The sequence below is a fragment of the Microcaecilia unicolor genome, chromosome 1, assembly GCF_901765095.1.
Source record: "Microcaecilia unicolor chromosome 1, aMicUni1.1, whole genome shotgun sequence".
NCBI classification, from domain to species: Eukaryota; Metazoa; Chordata; class Amphibia; order Gymnophiona; family Siphonopidae; genus Microcaecilia; species Microcaecilia unicolor.
In genome coordinates, this window is record NC_044031.1 from 402,851,733 (window position 1) to 402,872,920 (window position 21,188).

At 46.6% G+C, this 21,188-nt stretch overlaps 1 protein-coding gene across 1 annotated transcript in view; it reads left to right on the plus strand.

Moving 5' to 3' along the window:
* Nucleotides 1-21,188, plus strand: part of GMPR (guanosine monophosphate reductase) — a 160,848-nt gene that overhangs the window by 96,945 nt on the left and 42,715 nt on the right. Inside the window, exon 7 of the mRNA XM_030190088.1 lies at nucleotides 255-297. Within this exon, the coding sequence (XP_030045948.1) occupies nucleotides 255-297 (43 nt within the window). The remainder of the gene's footprint in view (nucleotides 1-254; nucleotides 298-21,188) is intronic.

Consider the following 21,188-nt stretch of genomic DNA (forward strand, 5'->3'; position numbering starts at 1 on the left):
AAACGCTGAGTGCCATCGGCTGAATATGAACACCTTACTGCATACTTGGGCTTATGTAGGTAGAAATTGGTTTTATTGCTAATAAGAGTGGTTTCAGTTAGGCTGTGTGGATTCATGATGTCTCTGAAATGCTTTATTATTGCCTGAAAGACTCTACCTAAAGAGGGTTTTGTGTGTCTGCGTGCTTTTGTGTGTGTGTGTATGTGTATGGACATTTTCAGCTCATGATTTCTGCTTTGTTTTCCTTTCTGAAGGATGGAGGATGTAGCTGTCCAGGAGATGTCGCCAAAGCTTTTGGTAAGTCATTCAGGCTCTGTAAACATAGCAAATGTTTCATCCTCAGTTTGAATTGTGTGCTCCGTCTTTCTCTTCCGTACAAAATGCAGCTTCAAATTCCTAATCAAATATGAAACTCCAAGATTTAGGGCAGGATTCATTACACATTCTTTTTCTCCCAAAGGCACAAAATTGGAGAAAAGTGGTGGAGAAACGAACCAAAATAACCTGAAAGAAAATGCCACTACTATCGGAAAATTCCCATTCTCAGTAGAATATCTTTGACATGTTCAGCACCTGATGTGGGTTGTGTGGGTAATGAAGAAATTGTAATGAATGGAGTATACACAGGCTCATCACATGCTCAGAGAAATAAGAAACAAACCCACCTTTTCGTGCACATTAATGGGGGAGTTCAGTAAATAGTGCTCAAAGTTAGGCCCAGGATGATCCACACTAAGCAAGTATTCTGCATGAACGACCTTTAGAGAATGAGTTTAGTGTACATTTTGGGCCAGATTCTATATATAGCGCCTACATAATCCACATGGTAAACATTTCTGCCTAAGAGTATTCAATAAGCAGCACCTAGATTTAGGCACGGTATATAGATACCCTTAGTTGATATCCCAGTGCCTAAAACTATGCACCTCCATTTACACCAATGAAAACGTGGTGTAAATCCCTGCGTTTAGATTTATGTGCACTGGGCCATATTCTGAAACTATAACATGCATGAAATTACTACTACTACTACTATTTATCATTTCTATAGCGCTACAAGGCATACGCAGCGGAACGCCCATTTCCCTACCCATGTCTCTTTTGAACTGCACACATTAGAATTTAGGTGCAGTTCATTACAGAATACACTTAGTGAGTTTGTGTGTGTAAATTCTAATTATTACCAATTAGTTCTCATTATTGCTTGTTAAGTGCTGTTAAGAACAGTGATTAGCTTAACAGTGGCGTACCAAGGGTGGAGGGGTGCGGGTGGTCTGCCCTGGGTGCATGCTGCAAGGGGGTGCAGGGAACAGCCACATGGCTGTCAGCTCCGCCGGTTCCCTGCTCCCTCCGATATTACTTCCTGTTCTGGGGCAGGGAATCAGCGGAGCCGACAGCTGCGCGACTGCTCCCTTCACCCCCAGGAGGTGATGTGCCGGGGGGAGTGAAGGTGATGCGCTGGGGGGTGGAGGTGATACACCTGGGGTGCACAGTGGCAATCCACCCCAGGTGGCAGCTGGCATAGCAACGCCACTGCTTGTTAAGCCAATTAAGTTATGTGCGTTGTTATCGAATATGCCTGGATTTCAGCGTGGATCTCTAGGCGCGCTACGCAGAATCTGGCAGTTTGCGCCTAACTTTGGCATGAGCACTTATGTCTGCCAAAAGCTGATGTAAATGCTGGTGTCCAACTAATGGCAGTTAGGCACATAAATGACATCATTCTATAACAGTGGAGGAGTGGCCTAGTGGTTAGAGCACCAGTCTTGCAATCCAGAGGTGGCCAGTTCAAATCCCACTGCTGCTCCTTGTGATCTTGGGCAGTCATTTAATCCTCCATTGCCTCAGGTACAAGCTTAGCTTGTGAGCCCTCCTGGGACAGAGAAATATCCAGTGTACATAACTCACTTTGAGCTACTACTGAAAAAGGTACTATTTCAATGGTTGTGCACATTCCCCCAGATTCTATATATAGCGTCCACATTTGTGTGCATGCCTGAGATGCACATGCAAATTAAATAATGAGCTAAACAATATCAATAATTGGGTGTTAACTCCAATAGCACATATCTCAGAAGGGGGTGTGGCCATAGGAAGAGCACATCAGGGGCATTCCAAAAGTTGTATGTCTAGTTATAGAATACAGGCTCATCATGCTAACATGAGAACCAGCATTTACACCAGGTTTCAGCAGGTGTAAGTCTGGCATCCAAATTGAGGCTGCGGACCCTTTATAGAATAGCGCTTGGCACTGGGGGGGGGTTCGGCACTATTTAAAAAATGCCCCCTATTTTGACTAGTGTGTAACTTTATTGAAGAAGAGGGGAAAACATCATCTTTGGGTCTTAGCATCTTTCCGGTTAATCCCATATTGCTAAGAGGCTCGAGCTGAAGGCTTCCAGTCTCCCTCCTGTTATCTCAGCTGGACACCCGCATCATGTTGCAGTGATCCTTATTTTTGACTGGCTAAAGTTTCCATACCACAACTGAACTGTACTGTGGAAGTCTGATTTACACAATAACAGTTGGCAGATCCTCACGATGGTGTGACACACATTGGAAATACCTGAAGAAGCATTTCAACTGATGACTTCACCCTTAAAGGGCAATTTTCAAAGCAATTTATGAAGGTAAAAAGCATTTTAATCAGCTGTCTGAAAATACCACGCTATATGCATATCTCCATCACTTAGGTGCACATGCTTTTGCCAGCTCTATGGCTGGGGTAAGTGCTTGTTTCTAAATTATAAGCACATATATTTGCTGTTTCAATAGTATTTTATGAAGGAACATAGCTGTTTCCTTATAGAACTGACTCCTAATGCAATGATGTGTGTCAGGACAGCCCAAGGCAATCTGCCGCCTGAGGCAGGGATGAAATGGTACCCTGACCCCCCACATCACACCCCTCCCGCCAACTCCTTCCCACCCCCCAGCTGCGGTCTAGCATCTCTCCCCCTTCCCCTGAGCCTACCTTCTTTTTTTTGTTGTTGTTTTCAAAAGTCGGAGGTGGAAGCGTTCCCCATACGCTGCCCTGTCACCAGCACCAGTGTCTCCTCTGTACTGCGGGCTTCCTCTGAGGAAACAGGATGTCAGAGAGGTGGGCTGCAGTACAGAGGAGACGCCGGTGGCAGGCCAATGTATGGGGATCACTGCCGCTGCTGACTTTTGAAAAACAAAAAAAGAAGGTAGGCTGTAGAGGGGAGTTGAGGAAGGAAGGGGGAAAGATGCCTCTCCATAATTAGTTCTGCCTGAGTCCCTGGCCTCAGGTGGCCTAATGGTAGGGCTGCCACTAATGTGTGTACTTTTGGGGAATGGTGTTCCTAGAACTGTGAAATGGTCTACTGCAGCAACTCCATCATACTGAATTAGTCCTTCCCTTTAGGAAACAGCTAAAAGCTTTTTTTCTTTCAACAAGCTTCTGATGCTAGATGATTTTCATTTGCAAAGACTTGTAAGAGTTATTCAGTGTATTATTGGAGCGATTGTTTAGTCATTACAGCATATGACTATACCTGACTGCTTCAATCACTCTGTCACTAATGAACGTTAACGCACTACCACCTTATTTCTCACGCCGGGAATGAACTGATTATCTAACTTATTCTATAACTTACTCTATCATTTATGAACTTTAATGCAATACCACTTTGTATTTCTCGTTCCGGAAATGGCGATCGCCATTACGGCATAATGTAAGCCACATTGAGCCTGCAAAAAGGTGGGAAAATGTGGGATACAAATGCAATAAAAAAATATTTCATTGTGAATTCAAACAAAGCAAAAAGTAGGGAAAACGTCTACAGACTTCCAAACAAACCTCATATCTTGGATTCCTGTGGATCCATTTGTTTGGAAGTTCATGGACTTTTCCCCTTGTTTGGATTTGCCTTCCATACAGGATACATATCCTCCTTTCCCTCTGATTTCATCATGAATGTTATTATTGGAGTGGTGGTTTTCGTTTTTATGTAAGTTTTATTATGAATGTTATTTTTATAAACCACCCAGGATAGTAGATGGTGCATGCCATAATTAAATAAAATAAAATTTATGGGGTCGATATTTAGAGCTTACCGACCACCACTACTGTTATTCCCGGAAATTCAGTGCCAGGTCATGTCAAAGCTTTGGCATTGAATTTCCGGGTTTGCGGAGCTGCCTAATGCCAGTTAAGTGTGATATTCAGCAGTAAATAAAACAGAGATTATAACAGACTGGATTACTTCAAACAATCTTGACCTACTATTCATCACTGAAACCTGGATTCATGACCTCAAAGACCCCATAATCTTAGATTTATGCCCACCAGGGTACAAAATTACCCACTGGACAAGAAACGGAAAAAGAGGAGGAGGAATAGCCATAATATACAAATCCGAGTTCACCATCACAGCCATAGCCGAATCCATTCTGCCACAACCTTGAAATCGCCTTGGTAAGAATAACCACCCAAATCTACAGGATAGGATAGGAACACAGAGAGTGGGTTAAATGGGTAGTATTCACAATGGAGGAAGGGTAGTTAGTGGGTTCCTCAGGGGTCCGTGCTAGGACCGCTGCTTTTTAATATATTATAAATGATTTAGAGATGGGAAAAACTAGCGAGGTAATTAAATTTGCTGATGACACAAAGTTATTCAAAGTCGTTAAATCGCGACAGGATTGTGAAAAATTACAAGAGGACCTTACGAGACTGGGCGGCTAAATGGCAGATGATGTTTAATGTGAGCAAGTGCAAGGTGATGCATGTGGGAAAAAAGAACCCGAATTATAGCTACGTCATGCAAGGTTCCACGTTAGGAGTTACGGACCAAGAAAGGGATCTGGGTGTCGTCGTCGATAACACACTGAACCTTCTGCTCAGTGTGCTGCTGCGGCTAAGAAAGCGAATAGAATGTTGGGTATTATCAGGAAAGGTATGGAAAACAGTGTGAGGATGTTATAATGCCATTGTATCGCTCCATGGTGTGACCGCACCTTGAGTATTGTGTTCAATTCTGGTCGCCGCATCTCAAGAAAGATATAGTAGAATTGGAAAAGGTGCAGCGAAGGGCGACTAAAATGATAGTGGGGATGGGACGACTTCCCTATGAAGAAAGACTAAGGAGGCTAGGGCTATACAGCTTGGAGAAGAGACGGCTGAGGGGAGACATGATAGAGGTATATAAAATAATGAGTGGAGTGGAACAGGTGGATGTGAAGCGTCTGTTCACGCTTTCCAAAAATACTAGGACTAGGGGGCATGCGATGAAACTACAGTGTAGTAAATTTAAAACAAATCGGAGAAAATTTTTCTTCACCCAACGTGTAATTAAACTCTGGAATTCGTTGCCGGAGAAAGTGGTGAAGGCAGTTAGCTTAGCAGAGTTTTAAAAAGGGGTTGGGCAGTTTCCTAAAGGACAAGTCCATAAACCGCTACTAAACGAACTTGGAAAACTCCAAAATTCCAGGAATAACATGTATAGAATGTTTGTATGTTTGGGAAGCTTGCCAGGTGCCCTTGGCCTGGATTGGCCGCTGTCGTGGACAGGATGCTGGGCTCGATGGACCCTTGGTCTTTTCCCAGTATGGCATTACTTATGTACTTATGTACTTATGACCACCTTAACGCAATCCTGCTCTACTGACCGCCAGGCAACTGGCAAGATTCCCAAACACACTTCATGGACTTTATTTCAAACACTTGTGTTTCTACCTCAAATCTTATCATAATAGGAGATATCAACCTGCACCTTGAAGATCTCAACTCAACAAATACCCAAGAATTTGAAGAATTCCTACAATTATGGGATCTCCACAGGACAAACACGCAACTAACTCACATCAAAGGACACACACTAGACATTGTCACATACAAATTCGATCCCAACTCAAACCTTATATTAACAGACACAAAATGGACACCTGCACTGTGGTCTGACCACTATAAAGCAAACATTTCCCTCCAATGGCGAACGAAAAACTCACCGAACAAACTAGAACGAAAAACCTACAACATGAGAGGAAAAATAGATCCGGTAAATTCTGGCAACAGATCTACTATAACGGATGGACAATAAAAGCAGATACAAACCAATTCCTCCTAGAATGAGACGAGAGATGCAGATCCATATTAGACAATATTGCTCCAACCCAACAGAAACTCACACAGAAAGAATTCAACACCATGGTTCAATGAAGAACTGAAAAAAACTTAAAACACAAGTTAGAAGTTTAGAACGTGCATGGAATAAAAAGAAAGACGAGCCCACACTTAACGCCTGGAAACAACTCCAAAGGAATACAAATATACCATAAGACAAACTAAAGACTATATTACAAATCTGTAATTGGACCAAACTACAAGGACACATAAACTCTTCTAACTCGTGAATAAACTAATAGACATTACACCAATCACAACCAACAGCAAAGACGCACCAGGAGCAGACAATCTCGCGAAATACTTCAATGAGAAATCGTACAACTACGACTTAAGATACCTGCCAGTAACATTCACTGTGCTGAACTCCTTGACTGCCTAGACCCAGACCCTGGCATATGTCCAGCAGACAGAACCTGGACCAACTTAGAGACACTATCAGAGGATATCATCTCTCAAACGCTCAAAAGATTTGCCAAATCTCATTGCAAACTAGACATATGTCCAAACAACCTTATGACATCAGCACCCCAACAATTTATAACAGACATAACGAAACACCTGAATTACATGTTACAAAGTGGAATTTTCCCAAAGGAGAAAGGAAACATTCTACTCACCCCCATACCGAAAGACAAAAGAAAAACGCCAACGAACAAACCAACTACAGACCAGTAGCATCCATTTCCCTTATTAACCAAACTAACGGAAGGAATGGTGACCAAACAACTCACAAACTATCTAATAAATTCCAGTACTCCACGACTCCCAGTCAGGATTTAGGTCTACCATAGCACTGAACAGTATTAGTTACACTCATGACTAAATTCAACAAATGATTGCAACTGGAAAAAACATACTACTCCTACAATTTGACATGCCAAGCGCTTTCGACATGGTTGATCATGGAATACTACTACATATCCTCGAGTACTTCGGAATTGGAGGTAAAGTTCTCAATTGGTTTAAGGGTTTCCTAACCACACGATCATACCAAGTGACATCTAACTCGACTACTTCAGCCACTTGGACACCTGAATGCGGATCCCCCCTCAGGGCGCCAGAAGTAAAAGCAACAAGCAGACACGCTCCTCTCCGTCCGCTTCTTCGCTTCCCTGCCCTCTCTGTGTGCGTCCCGCCGAGAGGAAATGACATCAGAGGTAGGCGGGACGCAGACAGAGAGGGCAGGAAGCGAAGAAGTGGGACGGAGAGGAGCGTGTCTGCTTGTTGCTTTTACAACTCCCGCTCGCTTGCCCGACGCCCGTTTGCTGCTGGACTGGAAGGCTCCTGATTAGTCCACCACTGTAAGAAAGGAAGCCATGTGGTACATTTCCGTTTCCTATCCCCCGCGCAGTCTTCGGCGTTCACTCAAACACAGCAAGCAAACCTGCTGTGAGCTGCTGCATCCACGTTGTCGTTTGGGCTAGGTTTGGTTTAGTGGAAGAACTTGTAGGAGGTAGGTGAGTTGCTTTTGGTGTGGGTTTTTGTCTACATGAAAGTTTTAAAGGAGAAATCTACTTTTCATTGTCAGAATGGGACGCCTTCCTCCATATTAGCATATTCATTTGAATATGTATATATGCAATGATATGCTAATATGCTCCGCCCATCCTTTGCCCCCCAATGAAGTCAAACTACACCTATGGGCGGACGCATTTAAGCTGAAACTTAATGCAGAAAAAACCCAGTGCCTAGTACTCACCTCTCAATATAACACGCACAAATTTACCACCATTAACACACCAAATCTGAACCTTCCCATTTCGGATACCCTAAAAATTCTTGGAGTTACCATCGATCGACACCTAACACTTGAGAGCCATGCAAAAAACACAGCCAAGAAGATGTTCCACTCAATGTGGAAATTAAAAAGAATAAGACCTTTCTTTCCAAGGACTGTTTTCCGCAAACTGGTACAGTCAATGGTGCTTAGCCATCTGGACTACTGCAACGCACTCTACGCCGGTTGCAAAGAGCAAATAATCAAAAAACTTCAGACAGCCCAGAACACTGCAGCCAGACTCATATTCGGCAAAACAAAATATGAAAGTGCTAAACCCTTACGAGAAAAGCTACACTGGCTCCCACTTAAAGAACGCATCACGTTCAAAATTTGCTCCCTAGTTCACAAAATCATTCACGGAGAAGCACCAGCCTACATGTCAGACCTGATAGACTTACCACCCAGGAATGCTAAAAGATCATCCCGCACATTCCTTAATCTGCACTTCCCAAACTGCAAAGAGCCTAAAATACAATTAATGCATGCGTCTATTTCACCTACTTGAGTACACAGCTATGGAATGCACTGCCGCGCAACCTAAGAACGACTTACGAACTAACCAACTTCCGAAAACTACTGAAGACCCATCTCTTTAGAAACGCATACCACAAAGATCAACAAATGTAAACATACACTTCCATATCATCAGCTGATCAATCCATAGACTGTGGGGTTGTGTCCATCTACCAGCAGGTGGAGATAGAGAGCAAACTTTTGCCTCCCTATATTAAAAGCAGGAAACCGGCCAAAGAGTCGGTTGGGCCGCTGGACGAAAATGGTGTTAAAGGGGGCGATCAAGGAGGACAAGCCGTAGCGGAGAAATTAAATGAATTCTTTGCTTCGGTCTTCACCGAGGAGGATTTGGGGGGGACACCGGTGCCGGAAAGAATATTTGAAGCGGGGGAGTCTGAGAAACTAAACAAATTCTCTGTAACCTTGGAGGAATGTAATGGGTCAGTTCAGCAAGCTGAAGAGTAGTAAATCACCGGGACCTGATGGTATTCATCCCCAGAGTATTAATAGAACTAAAAAAGGAACTTGCGGAGCTACTGTTAGAAATATGCAATCTGTCCCTAAAATCGAGTGTAATACCGGAAGACTGGAGGGTAGCCAATGTTACTCCGATTTTTAAGAAAGGTTCCAGAGGAGATCCGGGAAATTATAGACCGGTGAGTCTGACGTCGGTGCCGGGCAAGATGGTGGAGGCTATTATTAAGAATAAAATTGCAGAGCATATACAAAAACATGGACTGATGAGACAAAGTAAGCACGGATTTAGTGAAGGGAAGTCTTGCCTCACCAATCTAATGCATTTTTTTGAGGGGGTAAGCAAACATGTGGACAATGGGGAGCGCGTTGATATTGTATATCTGGATTTTCAGAAGGCGTTTGACAAAGTGCCGCACGAAAGACTCCTGAAGAAATGCAGAGTCATGGAATCGGAGGTAGGGTATTATTATGGATTAAGAACTGGTTGAAAGATAGGAAGCAGAGAGTAGGATTGCGTGGCCAGTATTCTCAGTGAGGAGGGTAGTTAGTGGGGTCCCGCAGGGGTCTGTGCTGGGTCCGTTTGCTTTTTAATGTATTTATAAATGACCTAGAGATGGGAATAACTAGTGAGGTAATTAAATTCGCCGATGACACAAAATTATTCAGGGTCGTCAAGTCGCAGGAGGAATGTGAACGATTACAGGAGGACCTTGCGAGACTGGGAGAATGGGCGTGCAAGTGGCAGATGAAGTTCAATGTTGACAAGTGCAAAGTGATGCATGTGGGTAAGAGGAACCCGAATTATAGCTACGTCTTGCAAGGTTCCGCGTTAGGAGTTACGGATCAAGAAAGGGATCTGGGTGTCGTCGTCGATGATACGCTGAAACCTTCTGCTCAGTGTGCTGCTGCGGCTAGGAAAGCGAATAGAATGTTGGGTGTTATTAAGAAGGGTATGGAGTCCAGGTGTGCGGATGTTATAATGCGTTGTATCGCTCCAGGTGCGGTCGCACCTGGAGTATTGTGTTCAGTACTGGTCTCCGTATCTCAAAAAAGATATAGTAGAATTGGAAACGGTACAGCGAAGGGCGACGAAAATGATAGTGGGGATGGGACGACTTTCCTATGAAGAGAGGCTGAGAAGGCTAGGGCTTTTCAGCTTGGAGAAGAGACGGCTGAGGGGAGATATGATAGAAGTGTATAAAATAATGAGTGGAATGGATCGGGTGGATGTGAAGCGACTGTTCACGCTATCCAAAAATACTAGACTAGAGGGCATGAGTTGAAGCTACAGTGTGGTAAATTTAAAACGAATCGGAGAAAATTTTTCTTCACCAACGTGTAATTAGACTCTGGAATTCATTGCCGGAGAACGTGGTACGGGCGGTTAGCTTGACGGAGTTTAAAAAGGGGTTAGATAGATTCCTAAAGGACAAGTCCATAGACCGCTATTAAATGGACTGGAAAAATTCCTCATTTTTAGGTATAACTTGTCCTGGAATGTTTTTACGTTTGGGGAGCGTGCCAGGTGCCCTTGACCTGGATTGGCCACTGTCGGTGACAGGATGCTGGGCTAGATGGACCTTTGGTCTTTCCCAGTATGGCACTACTTTATGTACTTATGTACTTATATGTGGTCATGTGCTGCCGGAAACTCCTCAGTATGTTCTCTATCTCAGCAGGTGGTGGTCACACACAGCAGCAGCTCTGGCTAGGCCTCCAAGCCTAATTTTTAGGTTTTGTTGAGTGCCTGGGGTTGAGGGCTCTTTTGAGCAAGTGCAAACCTGGTGGTGCCAGGTCCCTCCTTTTCTCCCCCCCTCCCGCTGGCTCCGTTAAAAAAAAAAAAAAAAAAAAAATTTTGAACGTCCTTAAAGGCGTTTATTTCGACGTTTATTTAAGCGTCTATTGCAGCTACTCACTGGGACACCAGGTTCGTTACAGCTCGGAGCGGACAGCAGGTAATTTTTACCTTTTTATAGCGGGCAGGGGTTCCCCGATTCTTCTCCTCGTGGCATATGGCGTCGGAGGGCGAGGGCGCAAAGGGTCGCTCCCCGGATCGCTGGAGCGCTTCTAGAGGGGATGCGGGGGTCCTTCAAGTCTGATTCGCCCTTGTTGGGGGACAGTTTCGTGACCGACGTATGTCCCGGTCCTTCCTCCGGCGTGGCGGTTTTTCCCGCCATAAACGCCCATCCCCCGCTCCTCGCCTCCGCCATCTTGGCCGGCCACGCGGCTCGGACGGCTTCTTCTTGGGCCGCCCTTGAGGTTGGAGACATTAATGCCATGAAACGCCCTTAATTTGGGCGACGGCACAAAAGCGGCTAAAGTTAAGAGCCGCTCTTCCCGCGCGGCTCCTTCGCGGAGTGTCGCGCCGGACGCCATCTTGGATTCGCCAGCATGTCTCTCCCCCCGCTCTTGCGAGCGCCGGTTGAGGGTGCGTCTAGGGCTGTTGCCCAGGCTGCGGAAGTGCACAGTCTGGGGGTTTCCTCCCCCGAGTTTGTTTTGCTGCTGCATCAGGCCTTCCTCATGCACAACGCTGCCCCTGCTCCCTCGTCCGGTAAAGAGGTTGAGGTTCCCCGAGGCAAAACGCCCTCGGGTTGATTCCCAGCCTTGGAGGAATTTGTCTCCTCCGATGTAGATGAGGGCAGCGTGTCTGAGGTCTCCCAACGGTCCTTTGCGGATTCCTTGGAGGAGACGGATCCCCGCTCAGTTGGAGCGGATGACCCCTCTGCAGCGCGGCTTTTTAGCCCAGAGGATTTGCCCAACCTGTTGCTACAGGCCATGGACACTTTGAGGATTTCCTCTCCGGAGGACGTCTCTCCCTCAGCCCCTGTTGGCTCTGCCATTATGCTGGGGACGAAGCGCCCGCCTAGAACCTTCCACGTGCATGATGCTATGCACACCTTAATTTCGGCTCAATGGGATGTCCCAGAAGCGAGCCTTAAAGTGGCTAGGGCTATGTCCCGCCTCTATCCTTTGGCTGTGAGTGAACGTGAGGCCTATCTGTGGCCTACCGTAGATTCTTTAATCACTGCGGTGACTAAGAAAACGGCGTTGCCGGTGGAAGGTGGCACGGCCCTAAAGGACGCCCAAGACAGAAGATTGGAGGCGGCCTTAAGGTCGTCCTACGAGGCTACTGCTTTAAATCTGCAGGCCTCAGTTTGCGGTTCCTATGTGGCCAGGGCGTGCCTGACTATGGTGCGGCGGGCTTCCCCCTCGGATTCTTCCTTGAGGGATGATTGGCCGGCCCTGGAATCGGGCTTGGCCTATTTGGCAGACTTGCTGTATGATGTCTTGAGAGCCTCAGCTAAAGGCATGGCTCAGACAATCTCTGCGCGGCGGTGGCTTTGGCTGAAGCATTGGTCTGCTGACCACGCCTCTAAATCCCGCCTGGCTAGATTGCCTTTTAAAGGCAAGCTGCTCTTTGGGGTCGAGCTGGACAAAATCGTGACCGATCTCGGCACGTCTAAGGGCAAGAGGTTGCCAGAGGTCAGGGCTCGAGCTAGTGCTCGCCCCGGTACCTCCAGAGGACGGTTTCAGGAAGCCCGTCGGTACCGCCCGGGCAGGTCGGGCTCTTCTGCCTCCTCTTCCTTTAAGAGGACCTTCTCCCCCAAGCAGCGTTCCTTTCGCAGAGACCGCCGTCCCGGAGGTGCTCCCTCCGGTCCTCCCCCAGGGTCTCGTACCCAATGACGGGGTCTTGGTCCACGCCCCAGTGCACATTGGAGGACGGCTGTCCTCGTTTCTGGGCGAGTGGACCACAATAACTTCAGACGCTTGGGTGCTGGAAGTCATCAGAGACGGCTACAAGCTAGAGTTCTGCCGACCCTTAAGAGACGGGTTTGTACTCTCTCCCTGCAAGTCTCCGGTCAAAGCTGTGGCAGTGCAGCAGACCTTGGACAATCTCATCCGCCTGGGGGCGGTCGTTCCGGTGCCAGAAAATCAGCTTGGCAAGGGACGTTACTCCATTTACTTTGTGGTACCAAAGAAAGGAGGTTCTGTCCGGCCTATCCTCGACCTCAAGGGGGTCAATCGGGCCTTGAAAGTTCGGCACTTTCGCATGGAGACTCTCCGCTCTGTTATAGCGGCAGTGAAGGCAGGGGAGTACCTGGCATCCTTGGACATCAAGGAAGCGTACTTGCATATTCCCATCTGGCCTCCTCATCAACGCTTCCTGCGTTTTGCAGTACTGGGCCGACACTTCCAGTTCAGAGCCCTCCCATTCGGGTTGGCTACTGCTCCGCGGACCTTCTCCAAAGTAATGGTAGTCATCGCGGCCTTCCTGAGGAAGGAAGGAGTACAAGTCCATCCTTATCTGGACGACTGGTTGATCCGAGCCCCCTCTTATGCAGAGTGCGGCAAAGCTGTGAACCGGGTGGTTGCTCTTTTGAGCTCCCTGGGATGGATCATCAACTGGGAGAAAAGCCAGCTGCGCCCCACTCAGTCCCTGGAGTATCTGGGAGTTCGATTCGACACCCAAGTGGGCAGAGTGTTCCTGCCAGACAATCGGATTGTCAAGCTTCAGGCTCAGGTGAACCAGTTCCTAGTAGCCTCTCCTCTTCGGGCTTGGGACTATGTGCAGCTGTTGGGCTCTATGACGGCCACGATGGAAGTAGTGCCCTGGGCCAGGGCTCATATGAGACCACTTCAACACTCTCTGCTGCAGCGCTGGACTCCGATGTCGGAGGATTATGCTGTGCGACTTCCCTTGGACCCAGCAGTGCGCAAGGCGCTGAGCTGGTGGATGCAGACAGTCAAATTGTCTGCGGGATGCCTCTGGTGACCCCAGAGTGGATTGTCGTCACGACGGACGCCTCTTTGTCGGGCTGGGGAGCCCACTGCTTGGGAAGGACAGCGCAGGGGCTCTGGTCTCCTGCAGAGGCAAAGTGGTCTATCAACCTCCTGGAACTCAGAGCCATTCGGTTGGCGCTTTTGGAGTTCATCCCGGTACTGGTGTGGAAGCCTGTACGGGTCCTGTCGGACAATGCCACGGCTGTGGCCTATGTCAACCGCCAGGGAGGTACCAAGAGCGCCCCTCTAGCCAAGGAGGCTATGAATCTATGCCAGTGGGCGGAAGCGAACCTGGAGCAGCTTTCAGCGGCCCACATTGCCGGAGTCATGAATGTCAAGGCGGACTTTCTCAGTCGCCATACCTTGGAGCCCGGAGAGTGGCAGCTATCTGCTCAGGCGTTCTTGGACATCACGAAGCGCTGGGGCCAGCCGAGCCTAGATCTGATGGCGTCATCGGCCAATTGCCAAGTGCCGCGCTTCTTCAGCAGAGGACGGGACCCTCGATCCCTGGGAGTAGATGCTCTTCTCCAACAGTGGCCGACACAAGAGCTTCTCTATGTGTTCCCGCCCTGGCCCATGTTGGGCAGGGTGCTAGACCCGGGTGGCAAAGCATCCCGGCAGGGTAATCCTGGTGGGTCCGGATTGGCCCAGACGTCCCTGGTATGCGGACTTGATCAGGCTCTCAGTCGACGATCCTCTGCGACTGCCAGTGGAGCAGGGCCTGTTACACAGGGTCCCGTGGTGATGGAGGATCCCTCCCCCTTTGGTCTTACGGCCTGGCTATTGAGCGGCAGCGTCTGAGGAAGAAGGGCTTCTCAGACAAGGTCATCGCCACTATGCTGAGAGCGAGGAAGCGCTCTACTTCTACTGCTTACGCCAGGGTTTGGCGTATCTTTGCAGCGTGGTGTGAAGCAGGCTCACTTTCTCCCTTCACTGCTCCAATTTCTTCAGTGTTGGCGTTCCTGCAAGAAGGTCTAGAGAAAGGCCTGTCGCTCAGTTCCCTTAAAGTCCAGGTAGCGGCTCTGGCTTGCTTCAGGGGCCGCCTGAAGGGTGTTTCCCTGGCTTCGCAGCCAGATGTGGTGCGCTTTCTCAAGGGAGTTAATCACCTGCGCCCTCCTCTGCACTCAGTGGTGCCTGCGTGGAATCTCAACCTGGTGCTAAGAGCATTGCAGAAGCCGCCTTTTGAACCCTTGTCGAGGGCATCTCTGAAAGACCTGACGTTGAAAGCAGTCTTTTTGGTGGCTATCACTTCAGCCAGAAGAGTTTCCGAGCTCCAGGCGCTCTCTTGTCGAGAGCCTTTTCTGCAGTTCACTGAGGCAGGAGTGACTATTCGCACAGTGCCTTCCTTCCTGCCCAAGATTGTTTCTCGATTCCATGTGAATCAGCAGCTCTGTCTCCCTTCCTTTCGTAGGGAGGACTACCCAGAGGAGTACTCTGCTCTTAAATATCTGGATGTGAGACGAGTCATCATCAAATACTTGGAAGTGACCAATGATTTCCGGAAGTCAGATCATCTGTTTGTCCTGTGTGCAGGTCCTCGTAAGGGTCTGCAGGCTGCTAAGCCTACAGTGGCAAGATGGGTCAAGGAAGCCATTGCAGCGGCTTATGTGGCCGCGGGGAAGGTGCCGCCTATCCAGCTGAAGGCTCACTCCACAAGAGCTCAGGCGGCCTCGATGGCAGAGGCCGGATCCGTCTCCTTGGAAGAGATATGCAAGGCGGCAACTTGGGCTTCGGCTCATACATTCTCCAAGCATTACCGTTTGACTGTGGCTGCACGGGCGGAGGCCCGGTTGGAGCTTCAGTGTTGAGGTCAGGGATTTCAATGTCCCGCCCTGGGTGAGTACTGCTTCGGTACATCCCACCAGTCTATGGATTGATCAGCTTGATGATATGGAAGGTAAAATTATGTATAATCATACCTGATAATTTTCTTTCCATTAATCATAGCTGATCAATCCATAGCCCCTCCCAGATATCTGTATTGTTTATATTCTGGTTGCATTTCAGGTTCAAGTTTAGTCTTCAGTTACTTCAGAAAGACTTCGTGTTCAAGTTTTTTCACTTGGATTCTTCAAGAGTTGAGTTTGTGTTACAGTGAGCTGCTGCATTCCTCTCCCCTCCGTTTTCGGGGCTGGATTGAGACTTAAAATTCTGCCGGCACTCCCTCCCGCTTCGTGCGGCTGTAGGGCAGCTTTGTACCCTTCCGCTGCGGCGGTGTTAGGTCAGTCAGCTCCTCCCGCGGTTGCGGTTGCAGGATAAGCCAGATCCCCCCGCATCGGCGGGTGTGGTGTCCCTCCCCCGCTCCGCGGGGATGAGCTGGACGGATTCCCCTCCCCCACTTGTGTGGGGATGAGCTGGGTTAATTCCCCTCCCCCGTTTCGGCGGTGGTGAGCTGGGCAGAGTGTCCCTTTGTGGGTGTAATTCTCTAAGTGCTGAGTCCTGCGGATGGAGCTTTGATATCGACATACTGAGGAGTTTCCGGCAGCACATGACCACATATAGGGAGGCAAAAGTTTGCTCTCTATCTCCACCTGCTGGTAGATGGACACAACCCACCAGTCTATGGATTGATCAGCTATGATTAATGGAAAGAAAATTATCAGGTATGATTATACATAATTTTACCTACTCATCCACAAATATCCAGAACTGCCTTATAATATCTGCTTGTTATACTACTACCCTGTTATACCATTTTCATGTTACCATGATTCTTCTGTAATCTAAATGTCTATCTTTCTATTATAGCTTCACCATTTATGATGTATTGTAAGCCACATTGAGCCTGCAAAAAGGTGGGAAAATGTGGGATACAAATGCAATAAATAACTAAATAGTAAATGACGGCAGTTAAAGACCTGTACGGTCCATCCAGTCTGCCCAACAAGAGAAACTCATTTTACATGGTATTCGATACTTTATATTTATTCCCAAGTTTGATTTGTCCTTGCCATTTTCAGGGCACAGACCGTAGAAGTCTGCCCAGCACTGGTTTTGCTTCCCAATTACCGGTGTTGCCACCCAATTTCCGCTAAGATTCCATGGATCCATTCCTTCTAAACAGAATTCCTTTGTGTTTATCCCATGCATGTTTGAATTCCATTACCGTTTTCATCTTCACCACCTCCCACAGAACTGAGACTTTAATGCAGTCTTATTTATGCAGTGGCCATGACCGGATAAGTCCTATATATTGGCACTTAACCAACCAAGTGCCGACTCCACCCCCAGAATGCCCCCCAAAATAGCTGGTTGTGCATTAGGCACTAAGTGGTCATTTTCAGCGGCACTAATTAATTAATGACACTGAAAATGACTCGTTAGCCCTGAACAAGTGATTTAACTGGCCAGGAGCCATTTCCAGCTGATTAAATCGCTTTGAATATTGATCCCTATATGTTTAATTCTACATTTTCAGAGTACACATGCTTTTTTAGTTGAAAACAGTATCCACACAAAAAGGAGCAGTGGGAATGTGGGTACTTTTTTCTTTGCAATTTTCAAAGTGAAATTAATCACTTACCTTTATTTTGCAGCAGGATAAAGTAGCTGCTTACCTCGTAGCCAGTTGATTTACATAGGGGCTACTACTACTACTATTTAACATTTCTAAAGCGCTACCAGGGTTGCGCAGCTCTGTACAATTAACAAAGAAGGACAGTCCCTGCTCAAAGGAGCTTACAATCTAAAGGACAAAAAGTGCAGTCAATCAAGATTGAGGCAGTCTAGATTTCCTGAATAGAGGTACAATGGTTAGGTGCCGCAAGCGACATTGAAGCGGTGGGCTTTGAGCAAGGATTTGAAGATGGGTAGGGAGGGGGCTTGGCATATGGGCTCAGGGAGTTTATTCCAAGCATAGGGTGAGGCGAGGCAGAAAGGGCGGAGTCTGGAGTTGGCGGTGGTGGAGAAGGGTACTAAGAGGAGGGATTTGTCCTGTGAGCGGAGGTTGCGGGTAGGAGTGTAAGGGGAGATTAGGGTAGAGAGGTAGTGAGGGGCTGCAGATTGAGTGCATTTGTAGGTTAGTAGGAGAAGCTTGAACTGTATTACTTACAAAGTTACTTGGAGGGGCATTTTCGATATGGTGTCTAAATCCAACTTTGGGTGTTTGCTGAAAACATCCAAAAATCAAGTAGTGAAAAAGACCATTTTCAAACCAGAAAAACATCTTATCTCTTTTCTTTGAAAATGATCATTTCCTAGATGTTGTTGTTGTGCTCACAACATCTACATTTTTGAACCTTTCCCCCACCCCACTCCCCAAAAAATGTCAAAGTGAAAAATGCACAAAATCAAGACATTGGGATGTAGAAAGAGCCAGCTTTCCTAGTAGACTGGCCACTCAGACATCCCAGCAGAACTGTGGGCACCCTAGGGGGCACTGCAGTGGATGTCACATAAAAGATCCCAGGTACACATCTCAGCATTATGCCCTTCTATTGTATGGTGAGCCCTTCAAACCCCACGAAAACCTACTGTACCCAACTATACACCACTACAGTAGCCCTTGTGGCTGCAGGTGTTATATGTATGTGGGTACAGTAGGTTTGGGAGAGGTTTTTTTTTTGGGGGGGGGGTTGATACTTTCCACCACAAGTGTAGTAGTTAGAGTAGATTATGGGCCTGTGTCACCTTCTCTACAGTGCACCCACCACTAGGCTATTCCAGAAACCTGCTTGCTACTCTAATAGGACTGGCTCTAATATCTGAGATTGTCATAGAGACTGGCATGTACTGTTTCTAATATATTTTTTGGGGGGGTGGGAGGGGGTGAGAGACCACTAGGAGAGTAAAGGGGAGGTCATTCCTTTATTCCTCCAGTGCTCATATGGTCAATTAGGGCACTTTGTTGTGGCTTATTTATTCTAAAAACAGTTCTAGTTCAAAATGTTAGTTTTAGTCCTGGATGTTTTGTTTTGTTCCACTATGGCTTAAAAATGTTCAAGTCTTAGGAGCCATCCCCTTGTGATTTGAACACACTTCTGATGGACTTCATAGAAAAACGTCTAAACATTGCCTTTGAAAACACCAATTTGGACGTTTTTGTGAGCAAAACATCCAAATGCAGATTTATGCCACTTTTTGGATGTTTTTCTCTTTTGAAAATGAGCCCCATTGTAACCTATGGAACTTTGAAAGTCTTAGTGGTTTTAAAATATGCTTCCAAGTGCCTTCACCTGGTGAACAGTAGCTGAATATCAGGTTTTCCTCAATATTAACTACTGTGAAAAGGAATATTTGACCACTATTTTTATGTTTTGAACCATTATAAAGGTTATTTGGTGAGACCCAAATAAAGGTATTCAGAGCATGCTGAAGCTGGAACCTGCCTATGTGCTACATTACCAGCTTCCTCTCTACCACCAATGCCACCTCCAAAGGGTTATTCACCTGTTAACATGGGGCTATATTATTTATTTATTTATAGCATTTATACCCCGCTCTTTTCATCCCTCCTGGCCCCAAGGCCTTTACCCTGGATACATTCATTCCTCCTGGAGAGTTGCAGAACTGTATGTGTCTGCAGCTTCTCTTTTACCCATGTTCTCCCACTGTTTTCTATGGAGGAAAAAATAAATTTGTAATTTTCTTTTCCTCCCATGGAAAGACACGGAAGTCAGTTCATATCAGTCTCTTTCCTTTTAGTATATCTAGCTCCATGTACTGCTATGGATTTACAGCCTGCTTCACTAACACAGACTACTCAGTAATTACTGTGGATTCGTTTGGATTCATATTAGGTAAATGGGACCTTTATTAGAGTTTCTAAAATCTACAATGATTAAGATATATACAGTGATTAAGCTATATAACTAAAAAGAAACAATACCTATCTATAAACAATCATTACATCACTGGTCTCTACATCTAAGCAATGCTAAGAGTTTCTAGACCAGGAAAAGAAACAATAATACACTATATACAATCATCACTGGTTCTTACAGGTGGGGGAAGTGAGGCAATCAGGCTCATGCGGGGAATACCCAGCACACACACACACACACACAAACAGCAAGCATGAGGAGAAAGGCTCAACTCTCACGTAACACAAGCGCCCAAACACAGGCTGGCTTCAGCAAGGCAATCAACACCAAAGCAATGATTGCAAGGGAAAGGCAAGCTTAAATAGATCAAGCTTCTGATGTCTGCTGGCTCAGCCCCTGACAAGCCAATCAGGAGTGAGTCCCAAACTTTCCCCTGCCTATCCAGCAGAATCATAACACCTAAACAGAAACTAAACACTAGCAGAACACTTTGTTTCTATCACTGCTTGCAGAATACAGATAGAGCCTCAAGTGCAGAAAAAGCAACCACAAACTAGAAATAGAAACTCTGAGAATTGTGAATGCAGTGCAGTACTGCAGAAACCAAAATATATTTCTTTCTGTACTGTGTGAAATATAAAGCTAGCAGGGTTGCACATTTCAAACACTGACATATTGCAGTCACTTAACTGAAAATAAATTGTATTCTCTCTTCTGGACATTTGATTTTACTAATCCACTTGGTCCCAGCCTCTCCTTTCAACTTTTCTTGTGTCTTCATTTGAGTTCTTTTCCAGGATCTCATTTTATTTCTTCTTTCTTCTCTTATCTTCCATTCCTCTCTGTATCTATCTCTGACATTGATCATTTCCATTAATTATTTTTCTCTGTTCTGTGTTCATCACCACTCAGCTGCTACATTTTACCTTTCAGTTCTGTCCTTCTCTAGTTCTCAGTTTCCCTCTTTTCACATATCGCCAACCTATGAGCTTTCTGTTTTCTACTCTCTTCTCTCCCCAGCCCTCATTTACCTTTCACCAAGTCTCATTCCCTCACCAACCCAGCTATTCCATCATTCAACCCTTCCTTGCATTCCTTTCCTCTTTCTCTTACTCACTACCCAGTTTCCTCATTCCCTCTGTTCTTTTCCCGCGCTTTTAATCCTTTTTCAACCCCATCTGATCCTTCACTCCTTCCTCCTTCTCACCCTCTCTCTCCTTCAAGTCTTCCCCCCTTTTCACCCCTTCTTCCACACTTTTTCCTTCTTCCTCCATTCTGATCCTTCCCTTTTTTCTTCCATTCTGACTCCACTCTTCTCCCTTCCTTCCTGCACTCTGAGCCCCTTCTCCCATCATCCATCCTCAGCCTCTGCATCAGTCCCTAACCTCCTCCTTCCAGCCCCAGGATCAGACCCATCTCCAAGCCCTAACCCCCTTTTCTCACCTGCCTCCCTGTTAACCCCAGCCCCTGTGTCAGCCCCTACCCTCAACCCCCTTCTTTCAGGCCTAGCATTAGAGTAGTTCTCCTACACCCATCTCTTAATATCTCCCTTTCTCCCTTACCCAGCTCCAGCATCAGATCTTTTTCCCAGCCCAAATATGAGCTCCCTTCTACCACCCCACCATCTGTTAACATCAGCTCCTGTCTGCCATCCCCATTAACTGTTAACATCAGCCCCCATCTGTGTCAGGCCCAAGCCCCAGCATTAGAATCATCTCAGCAATAT